Below are 17,292 nucleotides of genomic sequence, written 5' to 3' on the forward strand. Positions count from 1 at the left end.
AGTAGATTTCTATGGCTGTTGTGGATATATGGAAGTTATATTATCAGACCGAGTTCCTTCTGATCCTTTGCTATAAATTTTTCCCTTTTGTTGAAGGAAAAATTTCGGATTTGTATACATCTTGCTGAAATAATGAAGTTGCTGTTTGTTGTCTTAATGGATTTTTGAGGTTTGATAAAGACCTTTTTAACCATTGCTACCAGATTGCAACAGACATCTGAGATTATGCACAGGGTTTCAAAGGTGTGTTTGTGTTTTGGAAATTTTATTTCTGAAACTATTTTTTGAAATTATTAAGTGATTTTCATGAAAAAGTTCCGTTTAAGAGGATGTTTATCAGACTTTTAAATGTTTAATTAAATCTATGGTGCGTTTGGTTTAATATTTCTATCCATATTCCCAATTTTATTTCCAAAATATTTGTCTGTTTAATTATTTAGGAAACACTATTATATTTTTTTTAATAACTTTTAAACCCTTTAAGTTTATTAATTTCAAAATACCCCCAGAAAAAAGTTTAAAAATTAACAAAAACACTCTCACCTACCCATAGTTGTAAGATTCCGACAACCATCGTCGGTGGTAGCCGAAATCTATCACAACAGCCTACAAACGACCGGAATTGATCGGTAATTTACCAATCTGGCCTTTTCTGGCTAGATCCATAGTGGATCTGGCCGGAAAAGGCTAGGCCAGATCGACGCAAACGCATTTCAGGCTAGATCCGACCGGTCTACATCATAACGTCAAATTTCAACCAGATTTTGGCGGTAGTGGCCGAAATCTGGCATTGTGGGTGGGGGTATTTTTGTTGTTTTACAACAATTTTATATATTGGGGTGTTTAGTTAAATTAGCAAACTTAGGGGATTTTTTTTTATAAATTTTTAAATTTTACCTCATAATAATTACTTTATTCAACTATAAAATATTATCTCTAAAATTATATCCAAAATAATAAACCAAAGGGAACTAGGGTGCGTTTGGTTTATTATTTTGGATAAGATTTTGTTGATAGTATTGGGTTGTTGGATAGGGGAGTATTACGAGGTAAACTTTAAAAGTTTATGAAAAAGCCCTTAGGTTTACTAATTTAATTAAAGACCCTAATATATAAAATGACAAAAACAACTCCACCACCTGCAGTGCCAGATTTCGGCCACCACCGCCGGAATCTGGCTGGAAAATTTTGTTATGACACAGACCGGTCGGATCTGTGCCGTAACGCGTCGTTATGGCCTTTTCCGGCCAGATCCACCATGGATCTGGCCGGAAAAGGTCAGATCTATGAACTGTTGTCGCTACGACGGCCGAAAAAGGTTGAAACGACGGCCAAAGATATGGTCGTCGTTGACGGCAGATTTGGCCATTACCGGCTATTTCTGGTGGCTGTGTGACTATTGTGATAGATTCCACCTACCACCGGCGGTGGTTGTCGAAATCTGGCAGATATTGGTGGGTGGGGGTGTTTTTGTTAGTTTTTAAATTTTTTTTCTAGGGGTATTTAATGAAATTAATAAATTTATAGGGTCTCAAAAATTAAAAAATAGACTAATATTTTGGGAATAACGTACCAAATAATATTTGAAAAATAGGATTGGGAATATGGATAAAAACAATAAACAAACGCACCCCTAGATATTTATACAACAGTATTTACTCACTGGGATTGTGAGCTCCTGGACCGTTCATCTTTTAAGAAGACTCGATCACTTACGTACAATATAAACAGGTCAAGGACGGTCACATTATCCACGTGAATGCTCATTTCAGTACAAGGGCTGAGATGGACGGCAAGAATAGGTCCGTGACAAATATTTCGTCCTAAAGCAGTAAGACAAAGAAAAACCCATAAAATTTGATCGAATTTATTATATTTAAACGTGTAAAAATATGAAACAACCGTTGCCAATGGCAGCTACCTATCATCCATTCTCATTCTCACTCTCACTCTCACTCTGCTTTAAACCGTAACATGTTCTCTGCTTCTTCTGCTTCTTCTCTTCAAACCCTATTCAAACCCGATGAACCAATCTACCAAACTTTCACTTTCTTCCAATTTTACCCCAAAACCCCTTTTCAAATTACATGGTACCCTTACCTTTCCCTCCAAAACCACTAAACTTCTTACCTTCAAAACCATCTCTTCCTCGCAATCTGAATCAGAATCTCCCTTTAAAACCCCAACAGTAAAGTCAATTATTTGCGCCATCCCTGACTGGGCTGACCGCGTGAAAGAGCGTGGAATGCAACAGAAAAGATCACTGTACAACCACGAAAAATGGGTGAATCACAGAAGCTCATTGCGTCACATCAGACATTTACTTTCAAGCTTATCTTCTCGCGTGATACTTTCATTAATCCCTCCCGTGATTGCTTTTACTTTGGTGGCTGTGGTTATTGCGAGTTACAATTCTGCTGTGGACATGCATTTGTTGCCCGGCTTCCTCCCCGTTTTAAGAGCTTCTACGTTGCCGTATCAATTGACGGCTCCGGCTTTGGCGCTGCTTTTGGTGTTTAGGACTGAGGCTTCATATTCGAGGTATGAGGAAGGGAGCAAGGCTTGGACTAAGATCATTGCTGGAACGAATGATTTTGCTAGGATGCTCATTTCTGGGGTTGACGATTCTGCTGATGACTCTATTAAGGATGCGCTTTTGCGCTATATTATGGCTTTCCCGGTTGCTCTTAAGGTGGTCCTCTCTTTCTTGCCGTTGTTAGTCGTGGAGTAATGCATTAATTCTTGATCTTTTCTGCGTATTACCTGCTTAATTTTAATGTTTTAGAAGGTTGAGACTCGAGGATATTGTGATTCTTTGGAGCCAATTAAAATTATTTTCATCAAAGTTGTTTTCTTTTCTATGAAAGGATGAGGGGAAAGAGAATCTAGAACTTGTGAAATAGTATCTCCTTAGTTTAGAGGGAGTCTTCAGCAACCTCTTGGATGCATTTTTGTATTGCTTTTAATGAAAATTTCATAGATTCTCAGTACTTTTATTGGTGTGACGGCGGAACTCGGAAGGCTTGATATGACTTTATGTTTCAGTAAAATTTAGTCAAAGAGTTCATTTTTTGTCATTACCTTGGGAGATATTTCTGCATTATAAATTCCGATGCAGTTGGTAATACAGCCTGGTGTTTTTTTTTTTTTTTTTTTGCCTGTGCAGTGTCACGTGATTTATGGCTCAGATATCGGTAGAGATCTCAAAACTTTGCTTGATGGAGATGATTTGGCAGTAGTACTTAGTTCAAAGCATCGGCCCCGCTGCATTATTGAATTCATTTCCCAAAGCCTGCGATTGCTAAACTTAGAGGAATCCAGGAGAACTATTTTGGTATCTCTCTTCTTGCATTAGATAAATACTCAGATTTTCATTTGGGTTATAGTTTCATGAAAAAATTGTTGATTCTTAAAAGGCAACTAGGGAAACTCTTTATCTTTAATGAATGAGTTCATAAATTAAAAAATGATGTCCAAATGGCAGATAGCGATCCCGAACCGAGTTTCTTTTATCAAAATCTTCATCTTAATTGCCCTTGTAATGGTGCAGGAGTCAAAGATCTCTTGTTTTCATGAAGGAATTGGTATATGTGAACAACTCATGGGTATTCCTATCCCCCTCTCATACACACGCTTGACATCAAGGTTTCTAGTTCTCTGGCATCTGACTCTTCCAATCATACTTTGGGATGATTGCCATTGGATAGTGGTTCCTGCAACTTTCATCAGTGCTGCATCTTTGTTCTGCATAGAAGAAGTACGTATCTCTTTCTCTTTGCCATCAAATGTAGATGTTACTGTGTCTACTAATATAAATTTACTTTCTGTTGCCTATGATCTCTCATTCAATTTTTTTGAAGTTGGTTTGTATTGGCTTCCATTTGACTTCCTACTATACTGAATTGGCAAGGCCGCTTCAAGATAAAAGTAAAAAATAAAGCGAGAGCCGAGAAGGGACTAGCTGTCACAGTTGTTAGTCCAATAAGGAGGCTATAATGCTTGCATATTCCCATGCATGAAATTTTCCATTGTAGGCCCAAATAGACTTCTTGTACCCTTCATCCTCAGTGCTATTCTAGGCAAATAGGAAGAATACGAGGCAGTCTTGATTTGGCTCTACTCTCTCCTTTGCCTTAAAAGAGTTTTGGAAGTTCTACTTCTGCTATGGGTATGGAGATACCAAATAACTAATTTTTCTGGCAACCTAAACGCCTTGCTTCTTTAGTGCAAGTCGTGACAAATATCCAATTTGCTACCCGCCATTCATTTGTGAAGATATATTGCATATGTTACATGTCAAACATGAATATGAATCTGATAGTTGATTTCTGTAGGTTGGGGTACTTATTGAAGAACCTTTTCCAGTGTTAGCCCTGGATGAACTTTGCAATCTTGTTCAGAGCAACATTGAGGAAGTAATAACAACTCAGAAAGTTATTCAAGCACAGATAACTGCAAAACGAAAGAGCCATTCTTTTGAGCATTCACATAATGGTCGGCCTAACTCGTGAAGTAGACAGGAAAGTCAATCTACATCTTTACATGGGCAACAGAATAAGCTGCCTAAATGCTTTCATATTGTCGGAAGCTTGGAGTTACCTCCCTTCTGCATCCAGATGACATATTACAGCTGATCTCTGGAACTTGCATATATGTGTATATGAAGTGAGGCAGCCAGGAAACGTCACTTTTGATGTATATATACTAAATTCATAACTTTAGTACAGTTTTATCTGTGTAAATTAGTCCAATGGCATTTGGACACACCTGTTACAGATTGGCATCTTAAATGCGGGACAAGCTGTGCTGAATTGTAGGGTGACCTTGAAAGTAATGTTACCTTGATATGGCATACTAACCTTATGGCAACGAGCATAAATCATTAAATCATTTTTCTTCAAAGAAATCAACATAATTTACGAGGGGTATTTAACATTTAGACCATTAAATCTGTACACTAGAGATTAGATTGAATTAACATCACAAAACTAAAGCATATTAACTATTACAGTCATGGGTATTTCAGCCAAGATAGGTTACGGATTAGAAAAGAAAAATAAATTCCAAACACCAAGTTAAAAACTTTTCCCAAGCACTTCCTCGTAAGCAGTCACAAACACAAGATCTACCAAGTTTGAAATTAAATCTGATTGTGCATTTCATAATTTATATTCATTATTAACGAGGTCAGATGTAACTTTTAGTGTTGCTCATTCAAGCTTGCAAGAAATTCTGGACAAGAACATAAAATAAGCCAACAAAAAGCAGATGCGGAAGATCGTAAATTGAGCAAAAAATTGTTGTGGAGGATAGAATGTTGATCAAGAAGCTATGCACCAAACCAAAATAAAAATGAGATAACACTGCATCCCAGCTAGCTTCTTTAGGAACTTCCCGGAGAGGTTGCCGTTTTGACATTCAATAGACAAACCAACTCCAACATGAAGCGGGAGCTGATGCATTCTGTTTCCGGGGGTTCTAATCACCCATACCGGAGGTATCCCTCAAGCACAATGCTCTGACTTGATATCTTAGGCTGTAATTTCTTCACTTCTAATCCGTTCTGTAAACCATTTAGTAGGGCAAGTGTATTCCCACCATCACCTTCATGCCATACTGGCAAGACTTCCACTATGACCTTTTGCATCAGATTTTGCTCAATACCCTCTCTGAGAAGCATTTCAAGATCAGCATAATTACCTCTCAAATCCAGTAAAACACTGTTCAATCCCCTGCGCTTGCAGTATTCCAGAATTGCATTTGAAGTTATCTGATTCAGAACCACAGTTTCAATTCCCTTTTTAGCTGTTTCAGGTTCCAGAGTTGCCTCTCTGTCTGTAAATACTATTACTTTAGAAGCAGTTTCTTCAGTGAGAGGAGGAAATTGGATTAGAGAACTAGGATTAGTAGCTGTTATAATCTTAAGGGGTTGATTAGCACCAGGTTCATGAGATGCAGGTATTGAGAACTTCTCAGTCAACGAGGCAGAAAGTATAATTGCATCATATTCTTGCAACAACTGCGAGTAGTATCCACCAGACTCCGTAACTCCTTCTCCAAGTTGGTCCAGAAGGTGGCCATTAACTGAGAGAGAATACCTGGAAATCAGTTTAATTAGACTAGTTTCACATGTTATCACTCAAGAGCAGTGGTTAAAATGTTAAACCGAGCAAGTAAATTTGAACCCACAAACTTAGAATTTATTGAACAATTGCTACATGTGTCAATACATATGCCAGATTCATGATAAAAAAAAAAATGTTTACCTTACTGTAACAAAAGGTTTCCCTGTTAACATTTGATGAATAAACGCCTCATTAAGCTGCTTGCATGATTGTTCTTCTATGCCCACAGTCACGTCAATTCCAGCGTCTCTCAGCCTATCTAACCCTTTTGAATCTACAATTGGGTTTGGATCCACCATTCCAACCACCACTCTTTTCACTTTAGCTTTAATCATAGCTTCAGTACATGGTGGAGTTCTTCCATAGTGATTACACGGTTCCAAGCTCACATATGCTGTAGCATTCTCAGCCAAGTCCCCAGCATCTCTCAGAGCAAATACCTGCAAGTTTCACCTCCTGATTCAAATTCTTCAGGAAAAGTCTCTTAAACAGACCACGCCGATTGAAAGCTTATATACAGCACCATTTAGCTGAAACCGTAATAGTTCCACAAACACACAAGTAAATCCAAGACGTATACTGGATAGCATTTGAGAAGAATTTAATTAATGAGGAAAAAAAAAATTAATATATATATATATATATATATGCCAAAGTGGAATACATAAAACCAAAGCCTTCTTTAAATTTTCTAGAACATAATATGAAACTGCCAAGGGCCGAAGTGGCTATATTTTAAATAGAAAACAAAATATTGGTATTAACACTAGCGGTTACTGGAAACACAGTAAACAAAAATATCAATTCAACTGACAAATTCAGATATTTGACTCAAAAAGTTAAGCATTTTCCCCGATTACTCAATTTTCTCAGAAAAATAAATAAAGAAACCAAGTGAATCAAAATATGTAAACCTCGCATGAAAAATCCAAAACAAACAAACAAAAACTTGCCAAAAAAAACTGGGTTACCTCAGCATGAGGTTGGCCAGCTTTAGGATGAAACCCTTCACCAACAATCTTTCCATCTTGAACAATCACACAACCAACCATTGGGTTGGGACTTGTACACCCGATTGCCTTTCTCGCCAGCTCAACGCATCTCCTCATATAAAAGGCATCCTCATTATCTTGAACCACTCCACAGCTGACACGAATTGAATCACCATATTTTCTCAAACAAGTAAGTGATCTGGATACTGTTGTGAGTGAATTACAAAACCCAGCTTTTGAACTGGGATTCAAAACAAGTTTGGTGGGGTGGTGTATTGAGGATAAAGCCGAGTAAGAAATAAGAGGGGACAAAGAGTGTGGAATAAGAATGTGATTTGGAAGTGAAAGTCTTTGAATTTGCATTTCCGGAGAAATCTAAATTCTACAAACAGAATGCAGAAAGCAGACACTGTCACTGAGCCTTTTTTAACAAAAAGCCTTTTTTTTTCTTTGATTTTTTAACTCAAAAAAAAACAAAACAAAACAGCCTTTTGTTAAAAAATATGTCTGAGCCCAAAAACACAGCCGAGCCTTTAGTTTAAAATGTCTGAACCCAAAAAAAACAAAGTCAACCCCAAGCCTTTTATTAAGATATGTCTGAGCCCGGGTTCGAACCGGGGACCTCTAGTGTGTGAGACTAGCGTGATAACCAACTACACCACCCAGACGACGTGTTATAGGCACCTGTATCTATAATATATAATTATTTAATTTTTGTTACCTATGACTAGACAATGACTATGGTGAAGTGCTAATAGTTCATACGAGCATATTTGTAACCAATGTTCTGAAAACCGGACCGGACAATGACCCGTTCAAGGGTCCGGTTTCTGGTTTGACCGGTTGGATCGGTCGGTTGGACCGTAATTTGTAAAATTACATTTTAGTCCCTAAAAGTTTAAAATTCATCAAAAACACCCCTTAATACTCCCTTAAGGTTTGAAATCTATCTAAAACACCCCTGTCATGCGAAGATTCTGGTGAGTGGTGACGGCAGCGACGATCGACGGCCAATCGAAGCTGGAATCTTGGGGCTTTTGATGTGTAGGTGCCGGCGACTCTGATGATGGTGCCAAGGAGTTCCATCGGCGCCGGAAATCGCCGGAATCAACAAAATAACTCTGACGGTCGCGTGAAGTTTCGGTGGACGGCGAGCGACGATGGCTGGACGACGGCCACTGAAAATGGCAGGGTTTTGTAGTGGAGATGCCGTCAAGTCTAATGGCGGTGATTTCTCCCTCGATCGGTGCCAGAATCCGGCGGGATTCAACCGCGATTCGGCATTATTCTGGCGGTCCAACCGCGGTCCAATCTGGTTTAAATGCAAATAACGGTTTTTTACTTATTTTGGATCGGAAATGCCGTCGGTCACCGGTCGAACCGGTCTGACCGGACGGTCTAGTCCGGTTTTCAGAACCTTGTTTGTAACTTGCAAGGTTCTTCAGCATATGGTGGAATTAGTCAGAATCTGACAAATGTGGGTGAAAATAATGTTTTTGTCAATCCTTAAATTTTTTTCTGTTGTTGTGAATATTTAGTTAAATTAAAAACTTTAGAGGGTTTAAAAATAATTAAATAGAATAGAATTAAATTTTGAGTATATGTAAATAAATATATATTTTAGATAAGATAGGACAGAAATAATAAAATAAGGAGACGTGCAAAACCAAACTAAAATATTTAATTATGATGGTTAAAAAAATGAAAGTACCTTTGCTTCCGCACGCACACATTTATTATCTTCATCCCAGGAAAATATTGTACTTATCTTTGGAAAAAGTGGTGGTGATGGATTGGAAATATGAAGTAATAATCCTCATGGCAAAAGTTGGTAAATCTCCCGGTTTCATCCATAACCATAAGTTAAGGCAACTGGATTTCTTTCTCATCAAAGGAATTTAAAGTCTCGTTCAATCGATGAGATAATGATGTTAAGTGGTCAATTTTTTCATACCTTTCTTTTTCTGTCATAATAACGCCACTTTAAGTGGTCAATTTTGTCTACATATTAATTCATACCCAGAATGTGGGATAACATCTAACTTACTTTGTGAGCCATTATACATACACACGAAAATTTTCAACAATTGTTAAAAAAAATAGTTAAGGGATCTTTATTTATATTAAATTTTTTATACACTTTAATGAAGAAAAGTGGGTATACATTTTATATAATGTATTGCAGTTATATTTGTATGTAGTTGCCTGCTAGATAAAACTGTTATAAAAAGCAATAATGCAGGAACATTTACATTCATTGATTTTGTTTCCTCTTAATTTTTTTTTTTTTTTTTTTTTTGTTAATAGGAAAATAAGGTGATGAATTGGAAACCCTAATTTTGTATTACTTAGGGTATCTCCAACCCACGCCAAAATGGTGTAAAAAATACCAAATTACTCCAATCCACGCCAAACACTGCACCATTTTGGTGCAGTGCTGTAGCACAAATAAAAAATATATATATTTTTTTTAATTTTGGTTTTTTGTTTTTTGTTTTTAATTTTGTTAAGTTAATTTGAGTATTAAATTTTACACCCAAAATCACACTAAATTTGATTATTATTTATAATAATAAATTTATAATAATGATATAATTTAAAAAATAATTAAAAATTAAAAATAGAACTTTATTCAATGTAAATATTAAACTACAATAACTCAAAATAAAAATTAAATTACTATCAATATGGAATTTTACCTTTGTGTTGTTGTTGTTTTTTGTTGTATCATTTTATATTAGATGTAATGTTTTTCTATAATGTTTTTTTATATTAAATGTAATGTTTATTTGATTAAATAAATACTTAATTCTATTAAATTAGTATAATTTTTAAAATAATTATTATTTAATAAAAATATCATTCCCAATATTTAATAATATATACAAAAATAATGAGTGAAATAGATTAATTGTTGATTATTACAATAAAAGAAAAAAAGAATATTCTAAAGAATATTTTTTTTGATGTAATATTTGATGTTGTAGATTGGAGATAGAATAGTATTTTACACTAAAATTTACACCAATATAATATAATTTTACACCAAATTAGTGCAATGAGTTGGAGATGGTCTTACCTCATTCTTTTAATTTACCTTTTAGAATCGGAGGATTACATTTATTTTCACCGGACTAGAATGTTCTTGAATCTTAACTCTACGAAAGCGATAGACGAAATATTTAGAGTTTTAAACTAATACGAAGCAGCTGTTTTTTGACCCCGATAAACCAATAGGAAGCAGCTGTTTTTTGACCCCGATTAGTCCGTTGTGTTCACATTAGAACATAATAATATATGATTTCTGATATTTAAAGAATCTGGGTCCATTTAACTTACGAAACAAAAATTGCTCACTCACCAACTTATGAATCTCCTGGATTATAAATAACTTCCTCTTCTCCCTACAGTTGCCTTGTGGTGCTGTTTTTAGTTCTTTCTTTCTCTCCTACTCGAAGAGGGACATACAGATTCCAGAGTTTAAAAATAAAAATGGCTAACATCAAGGTTGCCACCCTCTTCATGATACTACTCCTCGGACTCTTATCAACACTAACCTACGCCGCTCGTCCACAACCAGCTTTCCCCAGCGCTTCTCCTGCAAAAGCACTAGTGGTAAGTTTATTTTTGATGTTTATATTCTGCAGAAATAAATTTATCCTTACTGTGTTGATTTATATATGTTTATGGGGTTTTGATAGGATAACGTTGCGGAAAAAGACTGCCAAGGAGGTTCAGATGAAGAGTGCTTGATGAGAAGAACTCTTGTTGTTCATACTGATCACATCAATACCCAGAACGCTTTCCCCAACGCTTCTCCTGAAAAAACACAAGTGGTAAGTTGATTTTTGATGTTTATATTATGCAGAAATAAATTTATCCTTACTGTGTTGATTTATATATGTTTATGGGGTTTTGATAGGATAATGTTGCGGAAGAAGACTGCCAAGGAGGTTCAGATGAAGAGTGCTTGATGAGAAGAACTCTTGTTGTTCATACTGATCACATCAATACCCAGAACGCTTTCCCCAACGCTTCTCCTGAAAAAACACAAGTGGTAAGTTGATTTTTGATGTTTATATTCTGCAGAAATAAATTTATCCTTACTGTGTTGATTTTTATACGTTTATGGGGTTTTGATAGGATAATGTTGCGGAAGAAGACTGCCAAGGAGGTTCAGATGAAGAGTGCTTGATGAGAAGAACTCTTGTTGTTCATACTGATTACATCAATGCCCAGAACACTTTCCCCAACGCTTCTCCTGCAAAAACACAAGTGGTAAGTTGATTTTTGATGTTTATATTCTGCAGAAATAAATTTATCCTTACTGTGTTGATTTAGATATGTTTATGGGGTTTTGATAGGATAATGTTGCGGAAGAAGACTGCCAAGGAGGTTCAGATGAAGAGTGCTTGATGAGAAGAACTCTTGTTGCTCATACTGATCACATCAATACCCAGAACGCTTTCCCCAACGCTTCTCCTGCAAAAACACAAGTGGTAAATCGAGACAAAGAGTACGGAGAAAGCAAAGCCAAGATTTCTGGAAGCGTATCAAAAACAGCTCCGTCGGAAAGTTACAGTGATCAACATCCTAAATATCATCATCGGGGCCATTTTGCAAATTATTCTCGAGAAGGCCATAACTGAACTTGTATTTGAACTTTGTTTAAATGTCATGTTGTGATTTAACCTAATTGGCAACTTAATATAATTGAATAGACCCTGAGTTTTAAAGTTGCCCCCCTTATAAATATAGTTCAAGTTCTCATCTTCTTGTCTTTGCTGTGAAATTTCAGTAACCTTTTTTTACTTTCACTTTTTACTTTTGTTAATCCATTTGGCGGGGTGCGATTCGGCCTGTTGCAACCGCCGTTTTCTTCTCCACCGTCTAACCCTCACCAGCCCCTACAATCCACCCCTACCTACCGCCATGTTCTTCACAAGTCCCTAGAGCCCCAGCCCACTAGTCTCTATATTTTTTGCAGCAGCCAGACCCGATCCCAATCCCCCTTTCACGTTTCCGTTTTGGGTGTTGTAATGGTTGATATTGGTATTCATTTGCAGTGGCTTTTTGTGTTGATTTTGGTAAAGAGGGATTGTTTAAAAGCTTTATGGTCGGATCTTTGGTGATGCTTTTTGTGTGTTGATTTTGGCAAGGGTGGTGATTGGGTTAAGAAGATTAATGGGTGTGATTTTGTTGGTGCTTTTCTGTTGGTTTAGGTATAGGTGATGATGTTGTGTGTTGATTTGGATAAAGATGGAGATTTTGTGTGAGAAATTGATGGCGGGAGGACGGTGGTGTTCAAAATCTGAGTTTAAAAGCTGACTTTAGTTTTTTTTTTTTTTCCTTAAACGGATCATTATTTTCTTTTTTATTTTCTATAAACTGCTAACTTTCTTCCTGAGGTTCAAAGTGCGTGTTAATGTAGAATGGAATTAAAATTTTCTGAAACGGGTTGTCTTCTTTCTTCTTTCCATTTTTTTTTTTTTCATTCTAATTTAATTTATCCTTTTTACAAAGGGGCAATCTGGTCTGTTCCCCTTTTATCTAATTTCAGGAGTATATCGGGGATTTCTCCACTCTGGCATTTTCAGGAGCTAAAAGTTATAAACTCTATCTCACATCAGGGCATTGTTGTTATTCTAAATAATAATAGTAATTTTTTTTTTTTTTTTTTTTGGTAATTATAAAAATTGAAGATAGGAGATATAAATGGCTAATTCTTAAGTTGGTGAAGGTAATTGTTACATGTTTGTAATTTAGGGGTGTAAATAATATTAAGTATTATCTCTATAATACTTATATAATCGCCAGCAAAATTGAGAAAGAAAGCATCTCTCAGAGCAAATACCTGCAAGTTTCACCTCCTGGCTCAAATTCTTCAGCAACAGTTTCTTAAACAAATCATGCCGATTGAAAGCAACATTTAGCTGAAACCGTAATAGTTTCACAAGCACATGAGTAAATCCAAGACTTATACTGGATAGCATTTGAAAAGTATTTTCTTAACGAGGAAAAAAAAAAATTAAAAAGCAAAGCCGCCTTCAAATTTTATAGAACATAATATGAAACTGCCAAAGACTGAAGTGGGAACACAATACAAACCCAGCTTTTGAACTGGGATTCAAAATAAGTCTGGTGGGGTGGTGTATTGAGGATAAAGACGAGTAAAAATTAAGAGGAGACAAAGTGGGTAGAATAAGAATGTGATTTGTAAGTGAAAGTCTTTGAATTTGCATTTTGCCGACAAATGCAAATTTAACACATTGGGATTCACTAACAAAACTTGATGGAAAATGGGTATTTGTCATTCTCAAACTTTTTGGACATTAATTTGTCTTTATAACAAACTATGGATAGGTGCATACCGATCGGCCATAAGATATTTCAAAAGTCTATTTTGGTTATGTATCAAATTAGTGAATAACCATAAAAGCTCGAGCAAGTCTACGTTGTGCGGCTGGTTGTGTTCTTTTGGTTCTCTCTTTGGGCTTCTGGTTGGTAGGAATCTTGTGTTGCTCTGTTGCCGCTTATGTCCCCTTTTTTTCAGGTACTAGGATGGCTTCCTTCATAGAAGAATTTCTGTTAAATATTCAATATTTATAGCATTATATAGTTAAATGATTACATAATTACATAATTAGTTATGAATTTATAACATTACATTATAAACATTAGTAATTTACTAATTTACTATATTATTACATTACTTAATTAAACGATTAAAAATTTAATTAATTATAACATTACTTTATATATTTGTAATATGATTACTTAATCAATTATAACATTCCATTATAAACATTATTACAATACTTAATTAAATGATTGACAATTCAAGTGTTACTTAGAGATTACAGGTTATGAGTTACATTGGACACAAATGAATGAATAATGAAAATTTGTTAGGGGTGTATTTGTAAACTTATAAGGTGTTTTTGTTATTTTTTAAACTAATAAGGGGGTAATTGATTTTTTACAGGGTACCCTGGAAAGGAACGGGAACCTGCATTTTAGGTTCCAGTTCCTTGAATTGAAGAACCTGCACTGTGCAGTTCCAGTTTCGATTCCTTTTTTGGGGAACATGTACTGTGCGGTTCTGGTTTCGATTCTCTCAAAAAATGCAGGGTATCTGGAACCGTTCACCCCTATTCAATAATGAAAGAAAGAAAAGTTGGAATTGGTCTTGTCAAATTAGGTAACAAAAAGCAAATCTCAATAATCCTATTAAAAGAGTATTCAGAAAAGTTATTAAATTTCAAAGTTAACAGAAAAGGTGATATCAAATAGACTGAACCGTTCTCCAAATGTTTGCACATCACTATTTAAAACACTCAAATTGACACGAGACTTAATCAAAGGAGCAGCACCGGAAGCTTATCAAAAAAACAAATCAAAAGTCATATATTTAGTCCTGAAACGGAAAAGAAAGAGATATAACGGAACATCACATTTTACCCTCGGATTTGATGCAATGGAAGACTTAATGGTCTTTGCTTCAACCTCTGTACCACAACACTTGACTAGATAAACTTCATTAAATGCTCCCTGCAGATGCTTCACAATTTAAATAGAAGTACAAATATGAAAAACAACATAAAGATGTCGTGAGTTCCATTTGCTAAGATGTGGGATATCAAAATGGTTTTATGGTGCCCTCACTTGATATTTCCCTGAAAAAAATTAAAATAAGAAATTACTCGTCCAATAAGCTTTGCTTCTTCCAAGTACACTTCGGTGTGATCAATTTCAGAGCACAGGCTCTGCAACTCAAGCCAAAACTATCTCACACAAAATGGCACAAGGGTTTCAATTAGATAAATACTAATAAATCAAATTAGTCCATGAGCCTAAAAGCAACAGTTTACTGTTATATTACTAAAGGCACATCTTAAGAAAGACCAGGCTTAGTGTCCTCAAAATACAAGAATCTGACTATTCTAATGCTTGCATAAAGTAGGAAATATTACATACATGCATCTTCTGTGACACATATTCACATAAGAGGACAAGTATCTTACTTATAAACATAAGGTCAATGAATCAAAATCAGTTTTGAAATTGAGTTAATAGACAATGTTTCCTTAGAAATTGCAGATATTAACTTATTATATGAGGTTGATTGATAATTCAACACAAAACAGAACTTGGTAAATCTTGCAATTTTATGTTTGAACAATTAATTAGGTTTTCTTTTGATTAACCCATAACAGAATTGAATGAAATTTTACAGGATAGATAATTAGCTTTCTTTGGATCTTTGTCATCTATGGTAAATTTCGACCAAGTGATTTTTTTTTTTTTTTTGTTTTCCAAAAGCCGAGCAAAATCAACACATAGATTTCAGGTACAAACTTAAACAGATTAAAGGCAGTGATGGAGGTTTGAATTCTTCCATAATCAAAGGATTTCGAATTGCAAAAACCATACAGAATTTTGTCTGAGTGAACCAAAGCGTCATAAGTAGTAATTAATAATGGTGAATCATTCAAATGCTTCGGAGTCCACAAGGTCAATGTTTGTCTTATTTGTTTGAAATTTGAAACAGTAATGAGATAAGTATCGTTGCCTTGATTTCTCTATTAACAAACATCGAAATTAGGGTTAGCGCTATGGTTAATTTCCTGTTTGACACCTGGGTAAACGAGAGAAAACGAGATTAGGGTCACCCTTGAAACATCCGTAATGAAAACCGCATATTGGACACCAAACCAATCACTCTTAATCTGCCATGCAAAGCATGAGTTCAATATAAATGAATTGCCAACAGATAACAAAAGATAAATTTGTGCTTTAAAGTTACCCCATAGACCATAACAGCAAAGGAGAACATATCAACTTTCTTCCCATATGATTCTCGACGATAAACCCCAGGTGCAATGTAACAATCTGTCACATGTTATACAGCTTTAAGCAACCATTTAAATTTAAAAATTGTATAAAACTTCCCTTCTATATCCCAACGCTCTGTCTGCGATTCACAGCAAGGAACAAACACTCATATGTTTCTAGAATCTAGGCACAAAGCACTTCACTAGCTGTACGCTACCATTTTATTCCTCTCTCGCACACTAAAAACACACAAATAGAAAATTTTCAAATTAAAAAAAAAAAAAAAAAAAAAGCCTCCATAAATCAAAATCCAACTGATTCGTTCTTCTACTCTGTTTGAATGATCCACAAAAAACTCTAAATATCTCACGTTAATACGACTCAAAAGAGTACTGAAATTGATAGAGAGGACTTAAGAAGATGGAGTCAGATGTGTAGCAAATGGCACATACACCATCAGTTGGAGATCAGCACAAGTAAACAAATAAGGCNTCAAAACAAGTTTGGTGGGGTGGTGTATTGAGGATAAAGCCGAGTAAGAAATAAGAGGGGACAAAGAGTGTGGAATAAGAATGTGATTTGGAAGTGAAAGTCTTTGAATTTGCATTTCCGGAGAAATCTAAATTCTACAAACAGAATGCAGAAAGCAGACACTGTCACTGAGCCTTTTTTAACAAAAAGCCTTTTTTTTTCTTTGATTTTTTAACTCAAAAAAAAACAAAACAAAACAGCCTTTTGTTAAAAAATATGTCTGAGCCCAAAAACACAGCCGAGACTTTAGTTTAAAATGTCTGAACCCAAAAAATTATGTCGACCCCTAGCTTTTTATTAAAATATGTCTGAGCCCGGGTTCGAACCGGGGACCTCTAGTGTGTGAGACTAGCGTGATAACCAACTACACCACCCAGACGATGTACCATACATTTCTTAGCCAAACAATGACTATGCTGAAGTAGTTCATGGTTCATACGAGCATATTTATAACTTGTAAGGTTCTTGGACAAAATCCGCGAAATCAAACTTGAGGTAATCATAATTAAAATTACAGTATAACACCCACTCTGGAGTCTGGAGCATAGCATAGCAGGCCCAACTTTTTTATTATGATGTAGCAACTCCTCTTCTGCACCCTTTTGTCTCGCTCACTCCTACCAACCCAAAATGATAATTCTCAAAAGATTATTATAAGTCATACAATAATGTTTTACTTATAACTGAATCATATGAATAAACAAAAATTACATAAAATTTATGTAAAATGACTATTCTATTCTTTATTTTTTGTCTATTTATATGATTAAATTATAAGTATAACATTAATCTATAATAAAGTTTCAATC

At 35.4% G+C, this 17,292-nt stretch overlaps 3 protein-coding genes and 2 non-coding genes across 5 annotated transcripts; 2 read left to right on the plus strand and 3 right to left on the minus strand.

Annotated features, from left to right (window-relative positions):
• Positions 1 to 1,922: 1,922 nt before the first annotated feature.
• Positions 1,923 to 4,868, plus strand: LOC116142620 (UPF0187 protein At3g61320, chloroplastic-like). Its single transcript, XM_031428049.1, has 4 exons — positions 1,923 to 2,692; positions 3,167 to 3,334; positions 3,551 to 3,757; positions 4,335 to 4,868. The coding sequence occupies exons 1-4, from the start codon at positions 2,024 to 2,026 to the stop codon at positions 4,509 to 4,511; spliced, it is 1,221 nt and encodes a 406-aa protein (XP_031283909.1). The 5' UTR covers positions 1,923 to 2,023; the 3' UTR covers positions 4,512 to 4,868.
• A 382-nt stretch (positions 4,869 to 5,250) lies between these two features.
• Positions 5,251 to 7,501, minus strand: LOC116142621 (riboflavin biosynthesis protein PYRD, chloroplastic-like). Its single transcript, XM_031428050.1, has 3 exons — positions 7,097 to 7,501; positions 6,267 to 6,565; positions 5,251 to 6,098 (listed from the first exon to the last, which is right to left on the minus strand). Exons 1-3 carry the CDS (start codon positions 7,478 to 7,480, stop codon positions 5,483 to 5,485), a joined length of 1,299 nt encoding a protein of 432 aa, XP_031283910.1. The 5' UTR covers positions 7,481 to 7,501; the 3' UTR covers positions 5,251 to 5,482.
• Positions 7,502 to 7,711: 210 nt separating this feature from the next.
• TRNAV-CAC lies at positions 7,712 to 7,785 on the minus strand. Its single transcript has one exon. It is a non-coding gene; the product is annotated as a tRNA-Val (tRNA).
• A 2,770-nt stretch (positions 7,786 to 10,555) lies between these two features.
• Positions 10,556 to 12,494, plus strand: LOC116142678. The gene is made up of 5 exons (XM_031428102.1): positions 10,556 to 10,732; positions 10,819 to 10,953; positions 11,040 to 11,174; positions 11,261 to 11,395; positions 11,482 to 12,494. The coding sequence occupies exons 1-5, from the start codon at positions 10,610 to 10,612 to the stop codon at positions 11,764 to 11,766; spliced, it is 813 nt and encodes a 270-aa protein (XP_031283962.1). The 5' UTR covers positions 10,556 to 10,609; the 3' UTR covers positions 11,767 to 12,494.
• A 4,294-nt stretch (positions 12,495 to 16,788) lies between these two features.
• Positions 16,789 to 16,862, minus strand: TRNAV-CAC. The gene has a single exon. It is a non-coding gene; the product is annotated as a tRNA-Val (tRNA).
• Positions 16,863 to 17,292: the final 430 nt, after the last annotated feature.

The sequence above is a fragment of the Pistacia vera genome, unplaced genomic scaffold (assembly GCF_008641045.1).
Source record: "Pistacia vera cultivar Batoury unplaced genomic scaffold, PisVer_v2 Contig413, whole genome shotgun sequence".
Taxonomy (NCBI): domain Eukaryota; kingdom Viridiplantae; phylum Streptophyta; class Magnoliopsida; order Sapindales; family Anacardiaceae; genus Pistacia; species Pistacia vera.